Source organism: Mizuhopecten yessoensis, unplaced genomic scaffold, assembly GCF_002113885.1.
Source record: "Mizuhopecten yessoensis strain PY_sf001 unplaced genomic scaffold, ASM211388v2 scaffold6579, whole genome shotgun sequence".
NCBI lineage: Eukaryota > Metazoa > Mollusca > Bivalvia > Pectinida > Pectinidae > Mizuhopecten > Mizuhopecten yessoensis.
The window spans coordinates 290,147-314,842 of record NW_018406620.1 but is presented as its reverse complement, the minus strand read 5'-3'; the positions used below and the strand labels follow the sequence as shown (position 1 = coordinate 314,842).

General features: G+C 35.9%; 1 protein-coding gene across 7 annotated transcripts in view; it reads right to left on the bottom strand.

Moving 5' to 3' along the window:
* LOC110452304 (proline-rich protein 5-like) overlaps nt 1–24,696 on the bottom strand; it is a 43,795-nt gene that overhangs the window by 9,611 nt on the left and 9,488 nt on the right. For all 7 annotated transcript variants that reach the window (XM_021500736.1, XM_021500739.1, XM_021500734.1 and 4 more), the window contains 5 exons: nt 19,022–19,646; nt 8,402–8,536; nt 5,682–5,762; nt 4,643–4,691; nt 939–996 (listed from right to left, as the gene is read on the bottom strand). In XM_021500736.1, coding sequence (XP_021356411.1) covers nt 939–996; nt 4,643–4,691; nt 5,682–5,762; nt 8,402–8,536; nt 19,022–19,065 — 367 coding nt within the window. In that variant the 5' untranslated portion in view covers nt 19,066–19,646. The remainder of the gene's footprint in view (nt 1–938; nt 997–4,642; nt 4,692–5,681; nt 5,763–8,401; nt 8,537–19,021; nt 19,647–24,696) is intronic.

Sequence of the window (24,696 nt, the reverse complement as noted above, 5' to 3'; positions counted from 1 at the left end):
TTGCGTAGCCGACTAGCATCAGTCCAAGATGTACATAAAAAGGCAATGAACAATCCTGTACAACATTACGTGAAGTCGTTTGTATGGCACGTGCATGTTGCGTGGTCGGCTTTATTTGAACGATTCCTACAGCGTTCTCACTTGTACACTGGCAATATTTGTAGTTTAGATTGGTGTTCAGAGAAAGTAAATATCATTTTGCCTTGTCGCCTAGCGTTGGCTTTTCGCCAATTTCTAATATATCAACATTAAAGAAAGCAATTCAAATTTAATATGAAACCAAATATGCAGCGACAAGAAGCGGTCTCTTTTTTCATACAAAGCAGGATAACCCTGTAAACAGCTCTCCATTTTATCATTTTATTTAACCCTTAAATGAAATATGAATAGCTGAAAATAAGGATGATCAAGCTTTGATTATCCACCTTTGATTATTTGCTATTTCTGTAATTCATTTATGCATACAGTTGTTCTACTTTGAAAACGAAAATATGGCTTGATTTACGGTAAAACCATGACATATTGATTACTGACAAATGTCTTTCTGTCTGTCCTTAATTTGCACGGATTTACTAAAATGCTCAATTTCGAGGGTTATATTTCCCCCGGGAATCAAGTATAATGATTATGACATGTAAAACTATTGTTAAGGGGGATTCAGTAACTATTAAATTCGTGGGATGTATTTTTGCAGAAAGGTTGTTACTACGAAAAACGCAAAAATTAAAAACTGATTTTTTTTCTACATTAAAAGGTTTTCTTTAAAATAAGGAATTGTTATTTCTATCTTTATTTTCTTAAAGGTGTAACTCATTCCATGTTGTAATTACTTGTGTGTGTATTCAGTTACAGGTTACCAACATGCGTATGGTAAAAACACGATAACGCTTCTTTTGTAATTGGAAATCTTCACCGATTGGTGTCGTTACATTTCTTACCTAAATCATTCTTCATTCCCTCCCGTAGAATCACCATTCCTTTCTTCAATAATTTGTCCTGCAATGAAAGCAAATGTCAATGAAGTCCGTTGAAAAACGTATTAAAACGATTTTAGTTTTACCTGTGGTTCGATGACGTAAACAATTGGTTTGACATCGACCGATGATGGGAAATCGGAGCCCGCTCGATCAAACGTTTCATTCTCCAACCCAAGCTTCAATAATTTGTCTCTTCAATTAGATCAGACAGCTTTGTGTCAACGTGTCCCTAATCCTGTTGATGAGGAGCAGGAGTATATAAATCGATGTTTCCATATATAGAACAATACATTTTATAAACACCATGAACGCCAAGCCCCCATTCTCCCTTCCCACCATCTTGTCATTTTCTTTCGAAGATGCAATTCTATTAATAACTTATGGAATAAAAATCCTAAACAATAAAAAAATAAATAATCATGAAATGATTTTTACAACAGAACTTGTTGTTTCAATTACCAGATTTAAATTTGTCAGTTTTGAAAGTTTGAAAAAAAGAAAACATCGAAAGATTGTCACAGAGTACAAAACCGCAACATGAACACGAAATCATTTACATGGAGACCCTTTAAAAAGTACAAGGAATATAAGTACAGATATTTCGGAAGGGTAAGCGTCTTATGCTACATCGACGACACACATCATGTTAATCAACAAGACAAGACACACAAATGAGTATAATAAAAGACAAGAGTAGTTTAAGCGCAAAATAAAGAGAATGTTGAAGTGTCAATAAAACCACAACCCAAACACGAATTCCACAAAAAAACAGGGTGAAATATGAACGAAGAAAAGATCCCACGGAAACACCCGGAAACCCACACGGAGCACAAGACCAGGCGCTCCGGAATGGCAAGCGTCCCCCGCAACATCGACGACACCCGCCATGCGAATCCCAGCAATGTCACGCCCTCACGTCAAGAGCCCGGTAGGTGACAACAATACAACAAAGAATCCCAAATAGTGCAACAAAAGCCTTCACATCACAAAAAGAAGTCATACAAAACTTCCCGCGAAATCCCGATGACGACCACAAAAAATATACTTCCAAATAAGATCATTATGGTGAGCATTTACTTGCCCATTCTCTCCAAATTGTAAACTACAAACATTTTGCTGCTGTTTTTGCAAGTTTGCTGCAAGTGATTGGCAAGTGACACACACATTGAATGTCAGTGTACTCTGTCAATTTGCGTTACGGTGGGGAAAATAGAACTTTGTTACCTACTGAAAGACATCGCAACATTTTGGTTCGTTTTATTTTCCTTTTTATCAACTAGCTTCTTTCGTTTCATCTCAGCAAGGGGGGTCCTACGTTCTGTCCCCTAACTGTGACAAACAAGGAGTGACTTATTGATTTTAGCTGGTCTCTTCATACTTTAACAAGTTGGAGGTAAAAAATGGTTAGCCCCTTATTAGTATAACGTGACCGAATACGAGTGTTATGTTATCGTGTTCAGGTCATGACATTTCAGTGGGATGATGCTTTAAATTGACCTATCAGTGGCACTTCCGTCTTAATTTAACCTTTGAACCTGTTGTGAGGATGATATAACACATACAACCGAACGTATCGGTAATCAATGTAAGGTCGGATGCATACTGGGAAAATAGCATCAAATACGACCTTTTAACTTGGCAACATGTTCCATGTGGAATTAGGTGTGTATTACGTTGATCGATTTTCCGAACACTGTTGCTAGTTCTAGACCGATGTCAATGACAAACCTTTCAAAACAAGTCTACTTTATGGTGAACACGGGATCGTATTGAGTAATCCCAGCAAACTGTCCAAATGTGTATGTAGGTTCGGCTGTGTTTGAGTATCGGTAATAAGATTCTCTCGGGCAGGGGAAATCGATAGCCTAGTCAGCGGTTTATAAATCTCCCAAAGTAGATAGAAAGCAAACATTTCAGAAACACAAAATTAATGCAGTTTTTTGTCATATCAAAACTAACTGTCCTTAATTGTAATTTAACTTACATAATAATCTTTTATACAAGATAAGCAAGTAATTCAGCTATTTCATTTTGAACCCTATTGATTCATTTTCCCCCAATTTCTATAAAAAACATAACCCATAATTCAAAATGATGTATAACTTTTTCATTATGGGTTCATCATTTCGAAGCCAGGTATACACCATACTGTAAAAAAAAAAAGACAAAAAAAAAATAAAAAAAAAATCCTACTGCTATTAGATAATAAAATTTTGTAACAAAGCTAACCAGGCTTTAGGAAACTTAGCAAAACCGTTTGTATCCTAACAACAGGCATTTTGCTAACGTCACAAAAAAAATCTGTCCTCCCTTTCTTATCAACTTAAGAAGATTATTGTGTTTCGTCTGACATTTGCGTAGCGTCTCTGTCATTAGCCCACGTTTCTAACAAATCTCTTTGTACTATTATAAAGTCAATGGTCATACCGGCGTTGCACGAAGGAGATGTGGGGGAATCTAAGGTCAAAAGACGAAAGTTGTTTTTCTGTAATCTTTTTTTCTTTATATGTGTTGCTTATAACGAACACCAATGCAATTGGCACTCAGATCGATAAACGTATACTGCAAAAGTACAGTTCTTTTAAACCTCGGATATCTGCACTCTGGTTTTCCCAAAGATATTACTGTAAAAGTCAAAAGTTATCGCGGTATGCTTTTTTTGCGTTTACTAAATTACGGCGCAAATATATGTAAATACTTAATAGAATTATTAAAAGATGTAAAATAGTTAAGTATAGACAGAATAAAACATGACGACCGACTACATGGAATTGGTTGTATCGATAATATCAATTGTAAGTATAGAACATATTTCTGATCTTTTGCCAACCCCAAAATTTCACACTGTCACGAAACGAAGATTTCCACACGCAAGAAATTTCGCGTTTACATTAACAAAAAGAATCGCATTTATACAGTATTACATCACACGTAAAGAAACATATGTTTCATTTTCGATAACAATTGTAGATATATAAGATGTTCATTTTCGACATCGACGCTCTTGTTTCTTATCTCTAAATACATCTTTATAGTTATATTTTAATACATCTTTATAGTGGATTGACTTCGGCATGGTATTTCAGTGAGATAGCATTATTAAGTCGGCATCGGATCCGCGCTATCACAAGGAGGCAAGTACACAAACATACCCTGTCTCCGGCACACATACACATACAATATGTATGCACGCTTACACAAAACACATTGAGGCGCATCCTTAAATGACCTTAGCTATGAATAGTACATTGTACGTTAAACAAAAGAAAACCAAAACCAAACCTCAATAACAACTTGGTAACATTTCAACCTGATATACTGCTACAAAACTGTTCTTGTTTAAACATTATTAAGAAAAGGGGCGCCATCTCACAATGTGGTTTGATCTGATTAAGAGTTTAACGTCCTCGCAAAAGCTCATATATATGAAGACGGTTGCTAAGGGAGACAACACCGAAAAACAAGTTGAGTAGGTCAGAAAAAATAAAAGATCAATGTAGCAATGAGGGACAAAGCAAATGAGATTTTGTTTATTGGAAACCCCCGACTCTACACATGGGCTTAGAGGTGGTCACCTTTTCTGATAACATGCAGAGCTACAGCTAGACTATGTCGGTGGTTTCCCCGACCCTACAGGGGGCGCATTACTGATTTAAAATACTTACTTTATAATAATCAAATATAAGAGGTCCGGCGTCTGAGCTGATCAGGTTTCTGAAAATAACATAATTAGTACTATTTAAAACCCAAACAGGACAATTATTAACATCGTTCGTTAGTTTAAATAATATTATGATCTATGTTTATTACCAAAGAGCAAACACACATTAAAATGTAAATTAAATTATGTTTCATAAATTTTGGAATTCAATTATCCTCTTTCGAATGAAATGAACAGGAATATACGAGTATTCTCTCATAATAATTTCGAGCAAAAAAATAAATAACATTTCACCAAGCTACTACACCGTCCAGAAGTTATATAGTTATAACATCAGCTGTGCAAGACTTGCTGTTGAAATGAAATCGAGGGATCATGTATCAAACGTTTGCACGCGCAAAGGAAAGGTGTAGTTTAAACACTCGTATGCTCTATATATAGTTAATGTAGGCTTTAAGGCACCAATGTAAAATCAGGAAAAAACATTGAATTACGTTTTCACGTGGTAGAATAGACATGATCAACATGTGTTTGTGTATTTGTTCGTAATGTTTGAGAAAATGCCCACCATAATTCACACCCATACTGCGTGTTGATTGTTTTTAAGTAGCACAGAATTTAAACGTCATTTTTAAGTGAAACTACTGCTTACATCCAGCGAAGTCAGGATTCATTTTAAATGTCAACGTGTTGCCTTGATCTATAGCAGGTGTAAAGATAAACAAGAGTATTATATATCCGGTCCCCCGGGCGAATTGCTTTCCTGGCGTCAACATTGCTTTCTTACACGTACAAAAAATGTAGCAACAGAATAAAACATGTTCTTTTTCAATTTTTATCGCCGTTAAACCTTAATCATTCCCGGGTGAGTGCTTTGGACGGGATTTGCGATATGTCGTCTGTTCCGAGTTTGTTAATTAGCGAGGAATTTTGTTAATTAGCAAGGGTTTGATTACCTTGGTATTACTGGCAAGTTTCATGTATTAACTGCTGGGAGTTAGATAATTTGACAGAGAGCTGATTACAAAAACAATTAAAAGTACCTCAATGTTTCCTGAAGTACGGCTAACTCTCCCTCCTGTAATTTCCTCCGCTGAAAGAGCTGTATCACCGCTATCTGAATACTGCGAAGAAAACAACACCAAGTCGCATGCACGATTACAGAAACAAAACGATTTCGTTAGTCAGTATGAGAATGTGTGTGATATTTTATATTAAACAATATGCATGGAGGGACAATGGCGATCTCTATAACCTTTTAGACATTCATTATTCATAGTAGTTTGGTGTGTATATCGAGTCATCCAAAATAATAATTGACGTCACTTTCAGTTGAAACAATCTTGTCAACTGACATAGATTTTGCAGGCATCGGTGTACTCAACATTGTCTGTAGAATCTGACAGTGTTAGTAAATTCCTTACCGAAATTCTAAAAACGTTATTTGTTTTGTTTATTTCATACGACCTCATTTAAAAAAATCATTTTGAAATGAATTATCACTTACCAGGTAGATTGGGAGGCAGCTGTATGCACAACTACATGGTACATGTAATTAGGTACTGTCCTATATTTAGGTTTAGTCTCACCTAGCACACATTTCAATTTTCACACCTGATTACAATTTGGTTATACATGTAGTCTGTTTCAAAATGATGTAGATTGTAGTGTAATACATATTATTATTAAGAACTTATGTCTACTTTAATCAGAGAAATATTCCATTGATATTCTTTGTAAAGAACTATAGTGACACGTGGTAGTAGATGAAATATGATTTTTTTTTAAACTGGAAAGGATACCTTTATTTACATGAAAATAATAACGATTTTACAGTTATTATAACAGGTACGTATACAGTACTAGCCGCCTACATGTTATTAAAATCTGAAATATTGTTGATCAAGTAAAGCCTCATTAACTAATCTTAATATCAAAGATTGTTTAAAATTCTGTAATGCATTGTCTATAAATTTCAACCGATACAATAACAGTTGACTGAATGTTGTTTTTTTTCCTTTATTTTTATGGTTATGTCTGCAGAATTTCAATCTCAAGCTGATTTTGTGTGGACATACACTGTAGATAGGATTTGTTTTTATAATTTTCACTTATCATAATATTACAAATGTCAATATTGTCAAATTTACTACAAAGGTACATTCCTTACAATGTCTTTATTCTGAAGGAACAATGTAAAGAAGCATTTAATCTACTGAGACATACATGTATTCTTTACTTTACAGGAATATACGTTGTAAGATAAAATTGAAGAAAACAATTCGTACCATATACCGTTATAACGTTTTGATGGTAACTTTTCAACTTTCAATGAAATATTCTAAGAATTTGTTTTTCCATGATGGTAGTTTTGGTCAGCAGTGGGTAACTATTTGGCAGTAAAGCTATCAGAAAGCATTTAAACCTAAATCTGAATAGATTTCTCCTTTTAAGGTCCCGTCCCGCTGTCAATGGTGGTTAAACCTGCCTCGTTTATATAAGAAATGGTTGTTTCTAAATGATGTTTCATACTGAAATTGTTGTAATCTACTTTTGGCATTTAACGAGTAGTGTTTAAAAGCAGGATTTTAGGTAATATCCTTCCTTGGGGCGCCGCCCTCTCTATCCCCCAGGGTTCGAACCAGCCTCATGACGATTGTCCCCCCCCCNCCCCCCTAATGATATTTCAGACCATATTTGGTTGCAATATCCATTTAGGCATTAAGGAGGAATAGCATTTTAATGCAAATTTATAGCTAAGTTACGCTTTCGAGGCCCCGAAACATTCCCACCATTTTTTAGCTCAATGGCACCAGTTATGTACACTGCTGGTGATTTTACTTATTTTAATGTGTGATAATGGCTTTTAGTGTCTCATAAGCCAGATTTGGCTGGATGTCGATATCTGATTGATTTGAATTTTGAAATAGCTTTTACTTTTTGTAAAATCTGTTGTTTTAATGTATATCGATATATGTGACACTTACACTTACTTATAAATTGTATTGTATTGTTATAATGTGTTAAGTTAAGACATTTAATCTGAAATTCCCTATTATTATGATGAAGACTATAATAGATGAATTGGATTTATTTTATAAATAAATAAAATTTAACACAAAAAATCAATCCTATGTATACGTTCATATTCACATGGTAAGACACTTTATAGTTCAGACTATAGTTTACCTGTAATTAAATCCTATTGTTCTCTAACTGACACCCAATCTCACCTAGCATACACCCAACACCTTACCTGTATATAGGAAAATACCAAATGTATGCTACGCGAGACGACACCATATTTAGTACACCGTATGTGTATCAATGGCTTCTATTTTAACAGCATACTGATCACATACCTAATTTTCATAACATAAATGAACTTTTTTAAAAAAACCGGGATAAAACAGGGTGCAGCACTTGACACTCACGTAAAACACTAAATTAACTTTACCATATATTTTTATTTTGATAGGGAATGTTTCATAGCTATCAAAATATATTATCCAAAGTAACCAAGCTCTCATGTCCTGTGCAAATTGTCTTTTTCCTGTGCGTATACTTTTGTGACAAACGTAATTCGAAACGTTATCTTTAAAACAGCAATTTTACATCAACACGACAGTGAGTAAGGAGATACATGTAGAGAAATATGTATTTTTACCTGAGGGGTAAACATAATACTCAGAGCCAGCAAAACATTTTCTGCTAAAGCATTTTCCGTAATGCAATGTTATCGCAAACTTTAGTTATAACTTACCTTTCTAGAGTTTCGTTTTTGGACGCGTAGTCGAGAACGTTTCCGGCAGACATGCGTATCTGTGACGTCATAGAGAGTCGTCTGCTGCCGTGGGTGACTCCCTTCCATGCCTCCGCTACGTTGGCAAGGCTATGTCTGTTGGAAACACAATTACACAACAATCTCAGAAACATTGTGTACTACATCACAGATTTATTATGCTTCATATGTCACAGATATAAGAGAATTTCTTCATATGGAATAATCCACTTAAAAGTCCAATCCTGGTGTGAATTGAATTTGACCTGTCAAATGACAACCATAAAAAAACACTATTGGAAAATATGTCAGAAAAGGACAATTGTCAATGTCGTCTTAAATTTGTCTTGATAATGAACGTTTCCTGTAGATGGTTTGTCTGTATATTCCGATATCAACAAATGTAGTCACAAACTCGTGTTCTTTGTTTGTCCTTGACTCATATTGAGTCAGAGATTGGCACCACCCAACACGTCACTAACACGCGAGATGCAGATTTCCCTCTCATAGACAACGTCATATGCAGACGGTTATCTCCAACTATACATGCTACTCAAGCTTAAACATTTGCTTTCAATAAAACATTGTCAAAGAGAATGGAAGTTCATCTCTTGTTGCCAACGATAAATGTTTTCAATATTAAAAAACAAAGTTGCCATGCACTTGTGACTGTGTGTGGAAGTGGGAGGGGCAGGAGGTGAACACGTGCGTGGGTGTGTAATTGGGTAAAGATGGTTGGGGAGAATTATCTCATGAGAAAAAGATCCTCAATATAAAATTAAGTCAGTTTAAACAAGAATTTTACAAGAATTTTACAAGAATAAATGACGAAAAAACAATGGTTGTACCGATTTATTTTTTAATTATTTATACAGCATATATAGCGATATGACCATTTCTGGTATTACATTAGTCACAGCCATGTGCTGCTCTGTTTGTTTCCCCTTGGGACGCCGTTAAGTTATGTAACGTTCAGATAAGCTGACGAATCAATTCCTGATCCCTTTTACAGCGCTTTGTCATCGATGTTTCTGTCTAGTGTGGTATAGTGGTCCAGGGATTATTTTAAAATCAATACATTCATGTTAATGTTCGTACAAATTGTTTTATTGCTGCGCTATTTTTTTACGCTAGCTCGATATCTGTTTGTACAAAAGGTTTCCGTTTGGGCACCGGGGGCAAGAAGATTATTTCCCAACCGATGTCGCCTTTAAGGCTATATGCTACCTTGACCGGATTGCCTGCCGTATCTTTTTCTGCTCTCCGACTATGACAGGTGCGTATAACATTCACGTATTTAGTTTATTCAGTGTCTTCCCTGCCTGTGACACGTTATACTGTGTTCCCTGCCTGTGACACGTTATACTGTGTTCCCTGCCTGTGACACGTTATACTGTGTAATGACAACATTCATGATGTCCATATGTACTACACACACACAAAAATAAATAAAAATAGTCCTCGCCAATTAATTTACTGATGCATACTTAGTACAGTATCCCAAAAAAATCGATTATTGTCGAAAGCACGATTTCCAATCCTGGTATCTCCATATATTGAAAATTAGTGGGATTTGACTTTTTCAACGGTCAACCATTCGATAATGAGAAAGAAGGCAAAAAAGAGGAGAAAAGGGAGGAAAGAATAAAGGAAGCAGTCGTTGAATCTGAAAGAGAATGAGAAATGGAGGAGGGAGCCAAGGAAGGAAAAAGAAGGGAGGAAAGGAAGGACGGAAGAATGGAATGACGGACGAAACAATGTTGATGTTTCTAACTGAATATCCTGTTGTTCTCCTTTACACTAGCAGCCTCTATTGTCTCATACCTTGTATGTACTGTATGACGTTTGTATATCTGTCTGTTACTTACATAAAGGTACATTATGAAATTAATATCAAAGTCTGTCCGTTACCTTTGTTATTTACGTGATAATTGTTCTTACATTAATACACGGCGTATCGTTGGTAGGGAGTAGGAATACAATACACATAGTGCGTAATTACTCACGACTGGATGTGAACGTCCGCGCAATAAGTTAGTACTATCTGTGACGTCAGATGAAGACATATTACATTTCAATTACATTGCAATTTCTTTTGTAGTTTTTCTTGCTACAAAGACCTGTGTGCGAGCGCCGAACGCGCGAAACCCTCTTAGTCCGGGTGCATGCCCCTCCCTTCAATCGCAAATGAGTGACATTTAGGAGTGTCCTCCCCCGCCACTAAAATCTAAACTTCCTCAGATAATCGTTTTTTCTTATTTCGTGGTTTTTTTTTTAACTTGAAATCGTTATTCATTTACATTTTGTAGGCCTAGTTAGGTCTAGTTGAATTATAAATTTCTCCTATAACTAACAAAAGAATGTCTTTCATTGGGTTAAATTTGACTTCACTGATTCAATTACGTTTTTGAGAATCTGAAATAAAATGTTCTCGTAAAACGGCATGCGCTGTCTGCGAAATGTTCATACCATGTACTTAATTGCATAATGAAATTATTTGAAACCCAGCACGTGACAAGGATATGCGTAGCGGATCGCGATGGTCATAAATTTATACAATTTTGCATGTAATTCAACATCCCAGATGAAAAACAGAGTGTAACTTCACGAAACAAGACACTACGTTACATGGTGTATGAGTGCGTCCATCAAATCTAGCGTATCTTATATCACGCTCAGGCAAGCAGTTACTCAACGTGAATATTGATCACTTGTGCGTAGTACAGCAATAACGTTGGCTATGAGAGAACTCGTGACCGGGTACTTTGACCTCATGACCTTCAAAAATGACGTAAACATAAGGCGTCAACAAGGACGTGCCATTGTATGCAAAACTACGACGGCGAAACGTTCTGGTGAGGAAAACGTCGAAAGGGACCTTTTATTGGTTATGGTACAAAGGAATTGGACATTGTAGAATAAAAATTAGCCAATTCTAAAAGCTAGTGACAAGAAATTATATAAAAAAACTTGTTATTGTTTCAAGTTTTTAGTCAAAACACCGATCGATACACCTTCAACAACACATAACACCGATTCAATCGAAACATCAACAATATCAGTCTCAACACAATTTAGACTAAATCGATATCTCGTCAACTCCAGCTCAATGAAAACAAAACTTCTGAGTAAGGACATCTACAACATCTGCGTAAACACAATTTAGACTAAAAAAATACTTTCAACATCAGCTTCATAAAACAAAACTTAAACTCTTAACACAAATTAGACTACATGTACATTGATACATCTTGAACATACATGTATGTCTGCACATAAACCAGACTAAATCGATCACATTTAATTAATATTCACGTGCCGATGACTTGATAAAGAAAATTGTGTTCAAAAACACCGAAAGCCTCTCAAACTCTTGTAAATCTTCAACTGAATATTTTTTTATTGACTAGGCGGATGTTAGTGACAATTTAATTTTGTTTACGTTATACTCACGTAGACACGGCATGTCTGTTTAACCGTGAAGCAGGGTCAGTCACAGCCCGTCTTAGATCTTCGTCCGACATTTTTCGGACACGACTGACCCCAAGTAGGATGGTTGACTACAGGAGGAAACGATGTGTACAGAAACCAACACGAAGAGGTGGTAAACCTACACATAGGACCGGTGACCACGACACTTACCACTTAACATTGTAATTACCACTTCGATCGACTGTACCGGTAAGTTATATCAAACAGAAACCAGTAATGAGGCTGTACCGGTTAGTTACATTACACAGAAACCAGTAATAAGGCTGTACCGGTTAGTTATATCACATAGAAACCAGTAATGAGGCTGTACCGGTTAGTCACATCACATAGAAACCAGTAATGCGGCTGTACAGGTTAGTTACATTACACAGAAACCAGTAATAAGGCTGTACCGGTTAGTTACATCACATAGAAACCAGTAATGAGGCTGTACCGGTTAGTTACATTAACAGAAACCAGTAATGAGGCTGTACCGGTTAGTCATATCACATAGAAACCAGTAATGAGGCTGTACCGGTTAGTTACATTACACAGAACCGATAATTAGGATGTACCGGTTAGTTACATCACACAGAAACCAGTAATAAGGCTGTACCGGTTAGTTATATCACATAGAAACCAGTAATGAGGCTGTACCGGTTAGTTACATCACATAGAAACCAGTAATGAGACTGTACCGGTTAGTTACATTACACAAAAACAAGTAATAAGGCTGTACCGGTAAGTTACATCACATAGAAACCAGTAATGAGGCTGTACCGGTTAGTTACATTACACAAAAACCAGTAATAAGGCTGTACCGGTAAGTTACATCACATAGAAACCAGTAATGAGGCTGTACCGGTTAGTTACATTACACAGAAACCAATAATGAGGCTGTACCGGTTAGTTACATTACACAGAACCGATAATTAGGATGTACCGGTTAGTTACATCACACAGAAACCAGTAATAAGGCTGTACCGGTTAGTTATATGACACAGAAACCAGAAATATGGCTGTACCGGTTAGTTATACCACACAGAAAGCAGTAATAAGGAAGTTCCGGTTAGTTATATCACAAAGAAACCAGTAATAAGGCTGTACCGGTTAGTTATATGACACAGAAACCAGAAATATGGCTGTACCGGGTAGTTATACCACACAGAAACCAGTAATAAGGAAGTACCGATTAGTTATATCACACAGAAACTAGTAATAAGGCTGTATCGGTTAGTTATATCACACAAAGACCAGTAATAATGAAGTACCGGTTAGTTATATCACACAGAAACCAGTAATAAGGAAGTACCGATTAGTTATATCACACAGAAACTAGTAATAAGGCTGTACCGGTTAGTTATATCACACAAAGACCAGTAATAATGAAGTACCGGTTAGTTATATGACACAGAAACCAGAAATAATGCTTTACCGGTTAGTTATATCATACAGAAACTAGTAATAAAGCTGTACCGGTTAGTTACATCACATAAAAACCAGTAATGAGGCTGTACCGGTTAGTAATATCACACAGAAACCAGAAATATGGCTGTACCGGTTAGGTATACCACACAGAAACCAGTAATAACGTAGTACCGGTTAGTCATATCACACAGAAACTAGTAATAACGTAGTAACGGTTAGTTATATCACATAGAAACCAGTAATGAGGCTGTACCGGTTAGTTATATCACACAGAAACCAGTAATAAGGCTGTACCGGTTAGTAATATCACACAGAAACCAGTAATAATGCTGTACCGGTTAGTTATATCACACAGAAACTAGTAATAACGTAGTACCGGTTAGTTATATCACACAGAAACCAGTAACAAAGGACAAGGTGATATGGCAGTACCGGTTATAGATATATCACAAGGGAACAGATGGTTGCACAGTGCAACAAAGTAACCAAACGACGATCCAGTTGTCTCAGATAACCGAGCAACAAAACCGGAAGTAAATGTTCACCGCAAATCAATTAAAGACCGCCAAGGAGAACAATAATCGGCGCCCATTACTTACTTAGATCTACAAGAGAACAACGAAGGATGCAGAAAATACACATGGACACACGAGAGAACGATACGTATACCAGCACACCAATCACTGACCACACAAATGCATTGTCACCACAAGGAATCGAACTGCGTGAAGAATGAAATACGTGCTATAATCCCAATATAGACGACCACTTTGAATTGGCACACATATGTACATAGAAAATCTACACAGAGGTGCCCGATAAATTATCACTGGTCCATAGTGCACGGGGTCATTATCTCGGAAAAGCGGAAATACTGATAAATAGATGACATTTACTTATCAGAGACAGCGAGATTGCTAGCGAATATATATCTATGATGTGTATACCATGTGTACTTGGGCAGGATACAGAAGCATATGAGTCAATCATATTAATATGAATGTGTCGAAACACGTGTGTTAACGTAATGAAACACGTGTTTCCACACACGTTTCCTGACATCAATCACACGTGCTTCCGTTAAGATCTTGGCAGAGAAGTATTTGCTTTTAGTGATATTAAAAAACCCTAATACAGATTCTATTAGGCCAATTGATGTATCGGATGAATGTACTTTGCATGTTACTTGTACTTACTTCGGAAATCGGAAAAACCTATTCATGTTACTGTATTTCCAATACATGCATTGTGGTAAAATAATGATGTATGACAAATTTAACAATGATACATTTCGTATTTTAGACTAGACACCAGTTAAGATTCAACCAATCACCAAGGACATACTTTATATCGAAATCAATAATTTCTATTTCTCCTTGCTATCTCTGTTAGTAATTAAACAAATGTCAAGTGTTCATCCCAATTGCCCGGTTTGACCGCTCCGTGGTTTGGAGCTTTTCCTGTCGAACATCAACCACAGATAATGTCAAATAGTGATTTTGAAAACAGGCCACTTCCTGTAAAGTTATCAAATTTCGTAGGGGTTAATATTTCGCGGTTGTCCTTATCGGAACTAGTTCCCAGGGATTAAATATCGCGCAACACTTCCTCAATAGGGTACTTTCGTATTTGGTTATTTAGGTTTATTTTGCATTTTCGTTATTGAATTTTTTTTAATCTGTGTAGATTCAATATTGCTCTATATTTGGAGACTGCGAAGATGGCGAAATTCAGTCACTTACTGTGTATTGCTCATATTAGGGTGTGTGTTCATTTTCGCGTAAATTTGGCCAGGAAAAGAGTATCAATTCAATAATGTGTTGTTATTCAACAGCATATTTGTTTTGCTTATTAGCGATCCAACAGTCCATGGAAGATTAGCATAAGCATAGAAAAAAAGGGTTTTATACTGTATAACGAAACAAAAATGACGTGAAAAATAAAATGACTTCAATGCGCAGCTTCCAGAATATCATAATTTGCTTACATTGTGATTCGAGGAAATGCATTTCATAATATTATTTCCAAGGAACTAATTTGGTATGTATATTCTAGGGACGGATTTCTATATCACTAAACGGACTCAATAATCCGGAAAAATCCTGTTCCGGATACGGAATAGTTTTCTCAGGACGAGATGGCCTGTCAGAATGTCTCAATGGACAAGCAATCACATATGACCAAAACTCGGTTTGGACACCAGACACCATGCTATGAGGAACACCTGGGAGATCGAGGTCGTTTAAAAATGTAAATTTTCTTAAAAATCAAAGACTCGACATTTTGTCTATGAATCACAATGTCCGATTAAATAATTTTTCAAATGATATATTTTATTATATCTCATTTATATAACCGCGTGTATGATTGGATAATATCCATCACATGTCAGGGGAAAATATCGTGTTAACCTCTCGTGCTCGCGATACCCTTGACATAGTTTAATTATTCGGAACCTCTCTAGAAATATGTTTTAACCTTTTATTAATCCTGCTTCACTAGGGCATATATAAATATACTTACTGACTTATTTATCTTTAGTTATTTACTGTGTCAAAGTTATGCTTGATTGATGAGAATAAATAACATTTAAATTTGAATTAACATACAAACATTCAGAAAATGAGATGAGCTGAACTTTTTTTTTATCTGTCCGTTTCCCAAACTCATTTCAACTAAAATTACTGACGTCATTTTTTTCTATGCGAACTGACCCTCAAATGGGGAATGTAGCACTCGAACCGCTACGCTGTATTCCGATTTTTCATCTGTTTCGCATGCATTAGAAATTCATCGACATTATTTTGTTCTTAACACTGTCTCGTATGCAGTAAGGAGGCTGCCGACATCCATCTGCATAACAGCTATCACGGCATTGAATAGACGATGGCGCTTTACTTACGGTATGCTCCTATATTTCTATACATATGAGATTCTGTACCAATATTCTTCCGAGTACAAAACAATTGATCTTTCCTCTTGTATAACACGGCTTTATCTCGGACCGAATCTTTTAGTAATGCAATGCCGATGCCAAAACATTGGAAATTACAGCGTTCGACCGATGCATTTCTGCTGGAACAAGCCAAGACAAATTTATGTATCATTCCTCGGTCTCAAATCTATACAATTGTAAGACTCTTACGTCCAACTTCTTTGCCATGACTTTACATTTTAACTATTCATCATATAAGGTTTGCAAGTTTTTTTTCAGAAATGATAAATTCGAGCTATTTTCAATTCAGTAAAAACACTTCCAATCTATAACCACGGTTTTTGCAGTGGCACACAATCCTTAACTGTCATAATTCATAACATGAATCAAGATATAAATACATTATGTATTAATAATGGTTGGGCAGACGCACCCCCAAACGTTAGTTTATTGTCGAAACAGCCCCGTAACTGATTCGTCATCCACCATTTTTAATACTCACAGAGAGATTACCATCAGCCGTCCATGAAGAGAACATTTGTCATAACGACCGTTTCTATGGATAAAATGTATATTAGGTTCCAAAGAATGATAACAATCATTCATTTGCAAACATAAGTGTCTATCTCGCTGTGTGTTCCCGGGAAATGAGAAATATCCCAGATGTACTGGAGATACCTACATCGGTACGAACACACGAATACACAGAACACATATGGTCAATTTCAAAAGGTCAGTTTTGGACATTAGTACAGGATATAATCAGGTCAGTGGGTCAATCGGTCCCTAGAAACCATTAGTAAAAGATGTAGCCCTGGAGATACATGTAAAACTGTTCATACCAGTAGCCCAGTTCGTCCGATTCTTCTGCTTAGTAATTACGTTTTCTGATCTTATCACAGGAAATATATACAATGGGTAAAAAGCATGGCCGATAGCCCAGAGTTAAATCTGTCCATTTTATACTTTATTCCACTCTACACAGCTAACATACTGACACTGACAACCAACGGTTTTACGCCAACGCAACAAATACAGACATAAGATGGTGCCTAAGATTACAAATCCAATCGAGAACTACTTTTATGTTCAATTTGACTGAAATATTATGGGATGGTCGGATGACGCAATGGATAACGTGTTCGCATTTCACCAAAATGGCTGGGGTTCGATTACCTGGTTTGACGGGAAAAGGTACACGTATTTGGTAACATTCCCGATCACATGGGTTTTCTCAAGGTACTCCGGTTTCCTACCACATTAAGAGACCCTCTGTTCGCTTCCATGGAGCAAAAAGGATGATTAATATAATTTGGAATAACTTGCTTCATATGAGTTGTAGGATACATAGAAAATTATGTTTAATGATAAAACATGGAAACAGTTTCATGACGCTTATTTCTTCCGGTCACATTTTTAGAAGAACCGACTACATGTACAGTGTGTTTAGATGTGTTTTTGAGGGGACGCCGCCGGTAATTAATAGTATATCAGGGGGAAAAGAACCAATTGTTGAACGTTGAGATTGTCAAAATGCAAGTGGTAATACTTACATAATATAAACTATCAGAAACTTCCTGATAAGAAAAGTTTTATCCGTTGTTGCAGATATGTATAAAACCATTGTAGTACATGTATACGTGGATAGGTTGATACATGTTAATGTCCCGAGGTGCTTTGCGGCACGATGGCGTCGCACAGTAAACTTATCTTCCAGTTCACACTAGATATTCTACATATGTGCCAACTCATCCACCCTGATTAGTCACACATGTATTGTACGTGAGTGATTTTGTACATTTCTTGAATAATATCCAGTTATGCTTTAATTTGCGCCAAGATGGGGTAGCCGGGTAAAATTAACATCCGGTCCATATTGAAAATTGTGCCCTCTTCCACGCTTATTCAACACATATGTTTGTTTTATTTCAAAACGATGTTAATAACATTTCGTAATAATGGACTAATGTCCGTCTCCATGCATTGATAAGGGCTCGTCAGTGCGTTCGTCTGTCTGTCCGATTTGTATCTTGTGTACAGTATAGCATTATTCAAACGGGAAAAAATAGAAATATAACCGAGGAGTGTGTTCGAATATGCAGATGTATTTATTGTTCATGTCATAGCTGTTTCATGCCTAGATACTAAAAGTTCCATGTTTCTTTTCGTGAAATAGTAAGGGGATAACGAATGACTATAGATTTGTTCAGGATTTTTCATAAATACATAGTTTAACATTATCTCCGTTCTGTTCATATGCTGTGATCATCCCGAGATAAAACAAAAAACAAAATGCATTCAAACTTGCCTGCCTTCGAAAGATTTTTTAAAAATCACTTTAATATTCAAATATAAATTAACTGTCCATTTTTCTTCCTTTTCTAATATTTCTTTTTTTTTCCTCGTGTCTATTATGAAAGATAGGAAATGAACATTTGAATTTAAATTTCTTTCTTTATTTTGAAGTTGGCAGGAATTCTTGTGTAATCAAAATTTGTGTTTTCCAAAAATTTGAACAAAAATGGTTACAGTAAAAGTAATAAAATCATTTAAAACAATACAGCGGCTAAAACAAATTATCCCGAAAACATTAAATTGAGGCGGGCGTACATTGTGGTTTCGAAAAGAGGTCCACACACAGTCTTTGCAAATGTCAAGCAGATGATTCATTACTGTGAATGAATTTTCATATTAAAGAAGCTACAGCATTAATTGTCAACATAAATGAATCGGACATGTTAAGTCTGACCTTGGTTTATACCTCTTACCTTTTCATACTGGCAAGTCTTGTTCCTCCAGGTAAAAAAGACATCCTGTTGCGCAGTTAGGTATACACTCCCAGGTAAACACTTATCTTGTATATAGTCAAGGTGTATATTTAAATCCAAATTTCTTGTAAATGTCAAATCTTGTTTAAATCTGCCACACACGGCGACAAAACGAATTTCACTTGTACATGTTTCCACTGAAGTTCGTACTTAATCACATGTATCCAATTCTGCACTCGATTTTTTTAGATAATCTAATAACACCTGGTTAAGGCGTCATTTGATGCAGGTAAAGAATGATTAGAGGTAAATACAGTTGAGTAAATCGTCCGACAGGTATATCCACTGTCAATCTGTCAATCACCGACAAGCCTCAGACCGTCCTTAATTAGGTACATGTAACATGTCAGTCAAACTTCTGCCCTCTAGGTATTCCTTTTACGTAATCGTTTCGTTTTGTGTGTGTGTGTATATACTAAAGGTAAAGTCTAGAGATATCTCGATCGTCGTGTTTACATCAAGTGTTCCCGTCCGCAAATGTTCCAAAATAGTTTGTGAATTGGCGGGAACGTTCCGACTGCATCCAGGAGACATCCAAGGCGGGAAACACGCTGTTGAGCAATTCCTGTGGGAGGAAAACAACGTGTTATCTTATTTGATACAGTTTTAATAGTGCTATCGTTTGTGACGGTAACATTTTCGCTGTGTAATGCAATTTGTACTGACACTTTAGCCACATGATCAAATATAGGAATCTGATTGGAAAAAACCGCATCAAATCATGTTATATCTCTACTGGAGACTGTCAATGTTACTCCGTTGTCAATTTATTGATGTGTGTTAGATTCACCGGTATTCCGAACTGTGTTACATGTATATCCAGCAACTAAATCGAGTGGTCAAATTCTCGCCACGTACATGTACAGCTACTCAAACCACGTACTGTACCTGCATGTGCAAATTCAATATAGATAGTATATAATTAAATAGCTAGTGACATCTGGCCAGCCATTGTTAGCTAGTATGGTGTTACTTGATGTGGGAGGGGTGGTACTTGTTTTCTTATTATCCATGGACACAGGCAGGGTCGATACACGCAAACACGTTAACTAGATTCCGCTAATTAGAATCCGTCACCAATTAACATGGTGGTATTATGCAAATAAAATAATTACTTATGTGATTGCATTTAAATGTTTAGTTCATTCTACATGAAGATATATGATCACGTGGTATATTTAATTTTCAAAAATATATATGTTATACTAATGATGATACACTGTTATCAGCGTCATCTTGTACGCTCTTACAATGTAGAATGCTTTTATGCTATTCGGTTTTACAAGCTATTATGTGATTACTGGCTAGCAACATATTAACGTATCGTATGATTTAAAGATACAATGTTCATTCCTCTAATACTTCGACTTTTAAATATGTATTAGACCTATTAAGTATCACCACTTTTAATGTACATTTTACGTAGGGGCGGATCTAGGGTTTGGAACAGGGAGAAAGTTAACACAATCTTGAGAAATAGCATAGGCCGAAATGTTAAAAGATTTTTGTCCAATCTGCCTTTCTGCCTCGTTTAAGACTCCAAATTGTTTATTTAAATAGGTATCCAATTAAACCCTTATTATTACACAAATTCAAATCACTAAAAAGGATGTGAGCGCTGATTTGTGCTTTAATTTGTCTATAACAAAGTTACGAGTTTAAAGAAAAACATATTATATTGGTTTGAAATATTAGCAAATATTCAACTAATATATATATATATATACCATAAATATGCAATAAGGTATACAATATATGAATACATAATATGTATACAAATATAACAAACATGTATGATTAAATCAATTCAGTTTAAATAACTTCAAAAAATATTAAGTCATCGGCAAATGTAACGACTCGTAAAGTTACAAATATATTTGAAAACATCCGTCAGTACTTCTATATATTACGATTTGTTTTATCTTGTCATTCGTTAGAACTAAGATTTACTTATTTTCATTTTGTAATTAAATGTCACTTCTTCAACATTATAGGAAGAACCTGCCTGTCTTCAACTTTATCACCTTGTTACGATGAAAAATATACATATTTCCATTTTAGATGTTGATGGGACCTTAAACCCTGTACAACCAACCAACCAACTAACCAACTAACTAACCAACCAACCAACTAACCAACTAACCAACTAACTAACCAACCAACAAACCAACCAACCAATCAATCAACCATTAAAGGAAGAATCCCTCAGTATATAAATTAATCAGCATGTTATCAACTGAAAATGTAAAGATTTAGCCTGGGTAATTATATAAGTGTGTGTATCACGCAGGTATAATGCCATTATCTGCATTATAACTTGTCGTCTGTAACTAGTAAACTGATCACATTCTTACCGGCATTTATTAATTTCAAAATATATTCACCCCTGAAATTTCATAATGAACTATTCCAAAATTTGAATTGGAAAAGTTCAAATGTGTCTTCAGGGGTGAATAAGTTAAAGGCATATGTGATAAACCTCTTAATTGTATATCTGTGTATTAACTGACTAGAACAATATGGCATTGACTTGACCTTGAAAGTACTTTGCATAAATGCATAAATAAACTGTAAGACACCTTACCCCTAGTATGAGTTTATCCCCAGTAGAGTATCGTAAGCTGTATAAACTTTAACTTTACTACGCAAGCAGTCATTTACCTGTAGGGACAAACCGTGGCTTTTAGTCACTATTTTTATCCGCGACGGGACATTCTCTGGACTTTCCCCGAAGGGTATGTCTGAGTGACTGACCACACTGGTCATTTGGTAGGGGACATCGTCCGCAGGTCATCAACCGGTGAATTAAAGGTCAACAAGATATGTATGATCGCTATCAAAACCCAAGAAATCTGACTATATACCTTGTGTAAACTGCACGTCAAAGGTGACCGTAATTTGATTTACCTGTTAATTAGATATTCTCCGGACAGCGTTGGTCAAATAACTGACAAGATCTCGTTGAAAGAATTATTGAACGTACAAATTGACAACGTGTCAATCACATGTCAACAAGACATTCTTCCGGCCACTTTGGTCAAATATGCTGACCAAGCTCCGGACCACGTAGGTCAAATATGCAAACCAAATATTTAGTCAAACGATCAGTATATATCCCTCCAGGTATAAATATAAATAATATGTTACTTTGCTGTTCCGTCACGATGAAGAATACTATATGGTCATTGCTGTTTTCATACAATGCACTTATAATCCAATGGTGAGAGTTTGAATCAGATGTTATGATGTATTGAGAAACACAGATGGCACATATATATACAGTACTGATACGTCACCGAGCATTGATATGCAGCAAACCACTTAATATAATAATGTAAAATTTTGATTGAAATTTTCACCAAACTAATGCATATATGGTTACCCGGATGTTTGTAATGTCTGTCGTACCAGACCGTTTGAAGAACACTCAATGTTGTAACTAGTACCAGAGAAATATAAATATAGATGTATATATATATACATACATATCTATATCCTTAAGATGTTTACATCTGACACGCACACATACACATACAGCTCTGTAACTGTTGTAAATATCTATCCCGGAAACTGGCATCCATTTCGCTTCAACTAAGCAAGCTTACATAATGTATTTTAGTTGTCAGTCACAAAACACGCAGATGCTCAATTACGGCGTTTGATTACTCCCCCAACACAATACAATAATACAATACACTAGAATGTATGAATTATGTACGCTCCATATATATATATATATAGCTAACCATATAGACTATCGTTGTTGTTACCCTAAGCGATTGCGTGTGTAGACAAGATCGGTAGAAGCAATGTATGGTTAGCTTTAATTTCGTTTATTTTCAGTATAATTATCTGACCAATTCGCCATCGTGCGCAAATAACCTGTTAGTTACGTTAGCTGACTTTTTAACTTTTCTACATTTTCTGCCGAAATGATCAATACGGCTTTTATTGCTTACGAAATCATCTAGTATCATGTGACTTGCTGACTGGCCGATTCCCAAAGTTTCTGATTTCGACTATGGAGGGAAATTAACCTTTACGTATGTTCCTTGAAATTTTATATATAAATCCGGAATCGATAGTAACAAAATAGAGTGCTGCATGAAGCGCAGTTACTTATCCAACGGGGATGTGGCGTTCTCTGGTAGAATTGTATAATGACGTAGATGGAAGGTATGGATAAGGACAATGGTTTAACCCTAACACGTAGAGTCTGTTCCCATTATTGTATCTACGTTATATAACTACATGTATATATAATATTAATTTACTATTACGAAAATCTGAATACCCTTAGAGTAGATAATATTAAATTAACAAAGAAAATGGAGTACTCATTATCATTGTGAGAGTGTCAATGCACCAAGAGAAAAAACGTGATGTTTATTTTTTTCTTTGATAGAATGATGATTTCTAATTTTATTTTTTTATTTTACAACAATCATGAAACAAACTTTTACAACTTATATTAATCACTCTTGTTTGCCCAAATGTTAGATGGTTTATGTAGTAATTAACATGGAATATTTTCATTCTATAACAGGATAACTTGATTATGTGACGTCAATTGTACAGCTTATACTGAAGGACTTAGCGTTGGGGAGATACTCCAAAATACCTCTATGACAATATACAATTGCATACCGATATCACTATCCAACGCCACTGAATTGGAATGGCATTCATACCAGATATGGGAGCCACGACCGATTGTTCACTTCATCTTTACGCCAGCAGGTCGGAGGCCGAGAAAAGAATATACCCACTGTTCAACAACTTGAGGGCAACTGGTGAGGAACAACTCTGAATAATTGGGGATTCTCTTTTGTGTTTTGTACTTGGGGACATGAAAGCTACCAAAACAAATCTGCTGAACCCATTGCATCATTTTCGCTGTAAAGTTCTTCCTTTTGTATACTTCCGTTTCCTAATGCCTGATTTGGCAATGCCTCGTTTTTGGCCTTGGTGATGGACTTTCGCCAAAGCGAGGAAGGTTTAAAGTTATGTACCCTGACAAATACAAATCAAAGTCCTTTATACCGGTACTTACTGTTCTTTGCTTGTCGTTTAATTTTGAATAAGATATGCCAATGGCTATCATGTGGTCAGTATAATGTAACCGGAAGGAATGTTATGGTACATGTACCTTGTCGAAATTATGGCATTTCAGTGAGATAGCACTATAAATTGGACCTTGACCGGCCATCCTTGGAAACCGTCTTCCAATAACATTTGTTGTAGCCAGGACGTAATCTCTCTCCCCCCCACAATTTCTTTTTTATGAATAATATATAAAAAAAATCAAAAAAAAATCACTTCATCATTATTGCATTCTTGCATCCTGTTGGACTGTTGACTGTTTAACGAATTACGAACTAAGCAACGATACGGATGGGAAATTTGAATGATGGTAAAAAAGCACATAGTAGAAAATAGTAAATATAAGCATTGATCTTTTTTAAGTTGGCATTCAAAGGTAATATGAATGCCAACTAGACAAATGTATATTCATCATGAACATGAAGCACTAACGCGCTACATCGAACTTGCTTTTGGCTTTGTTCAGTTTGTTCTGGTATTGCCAATGAATTCCAACTGAAAGCAATTCAATG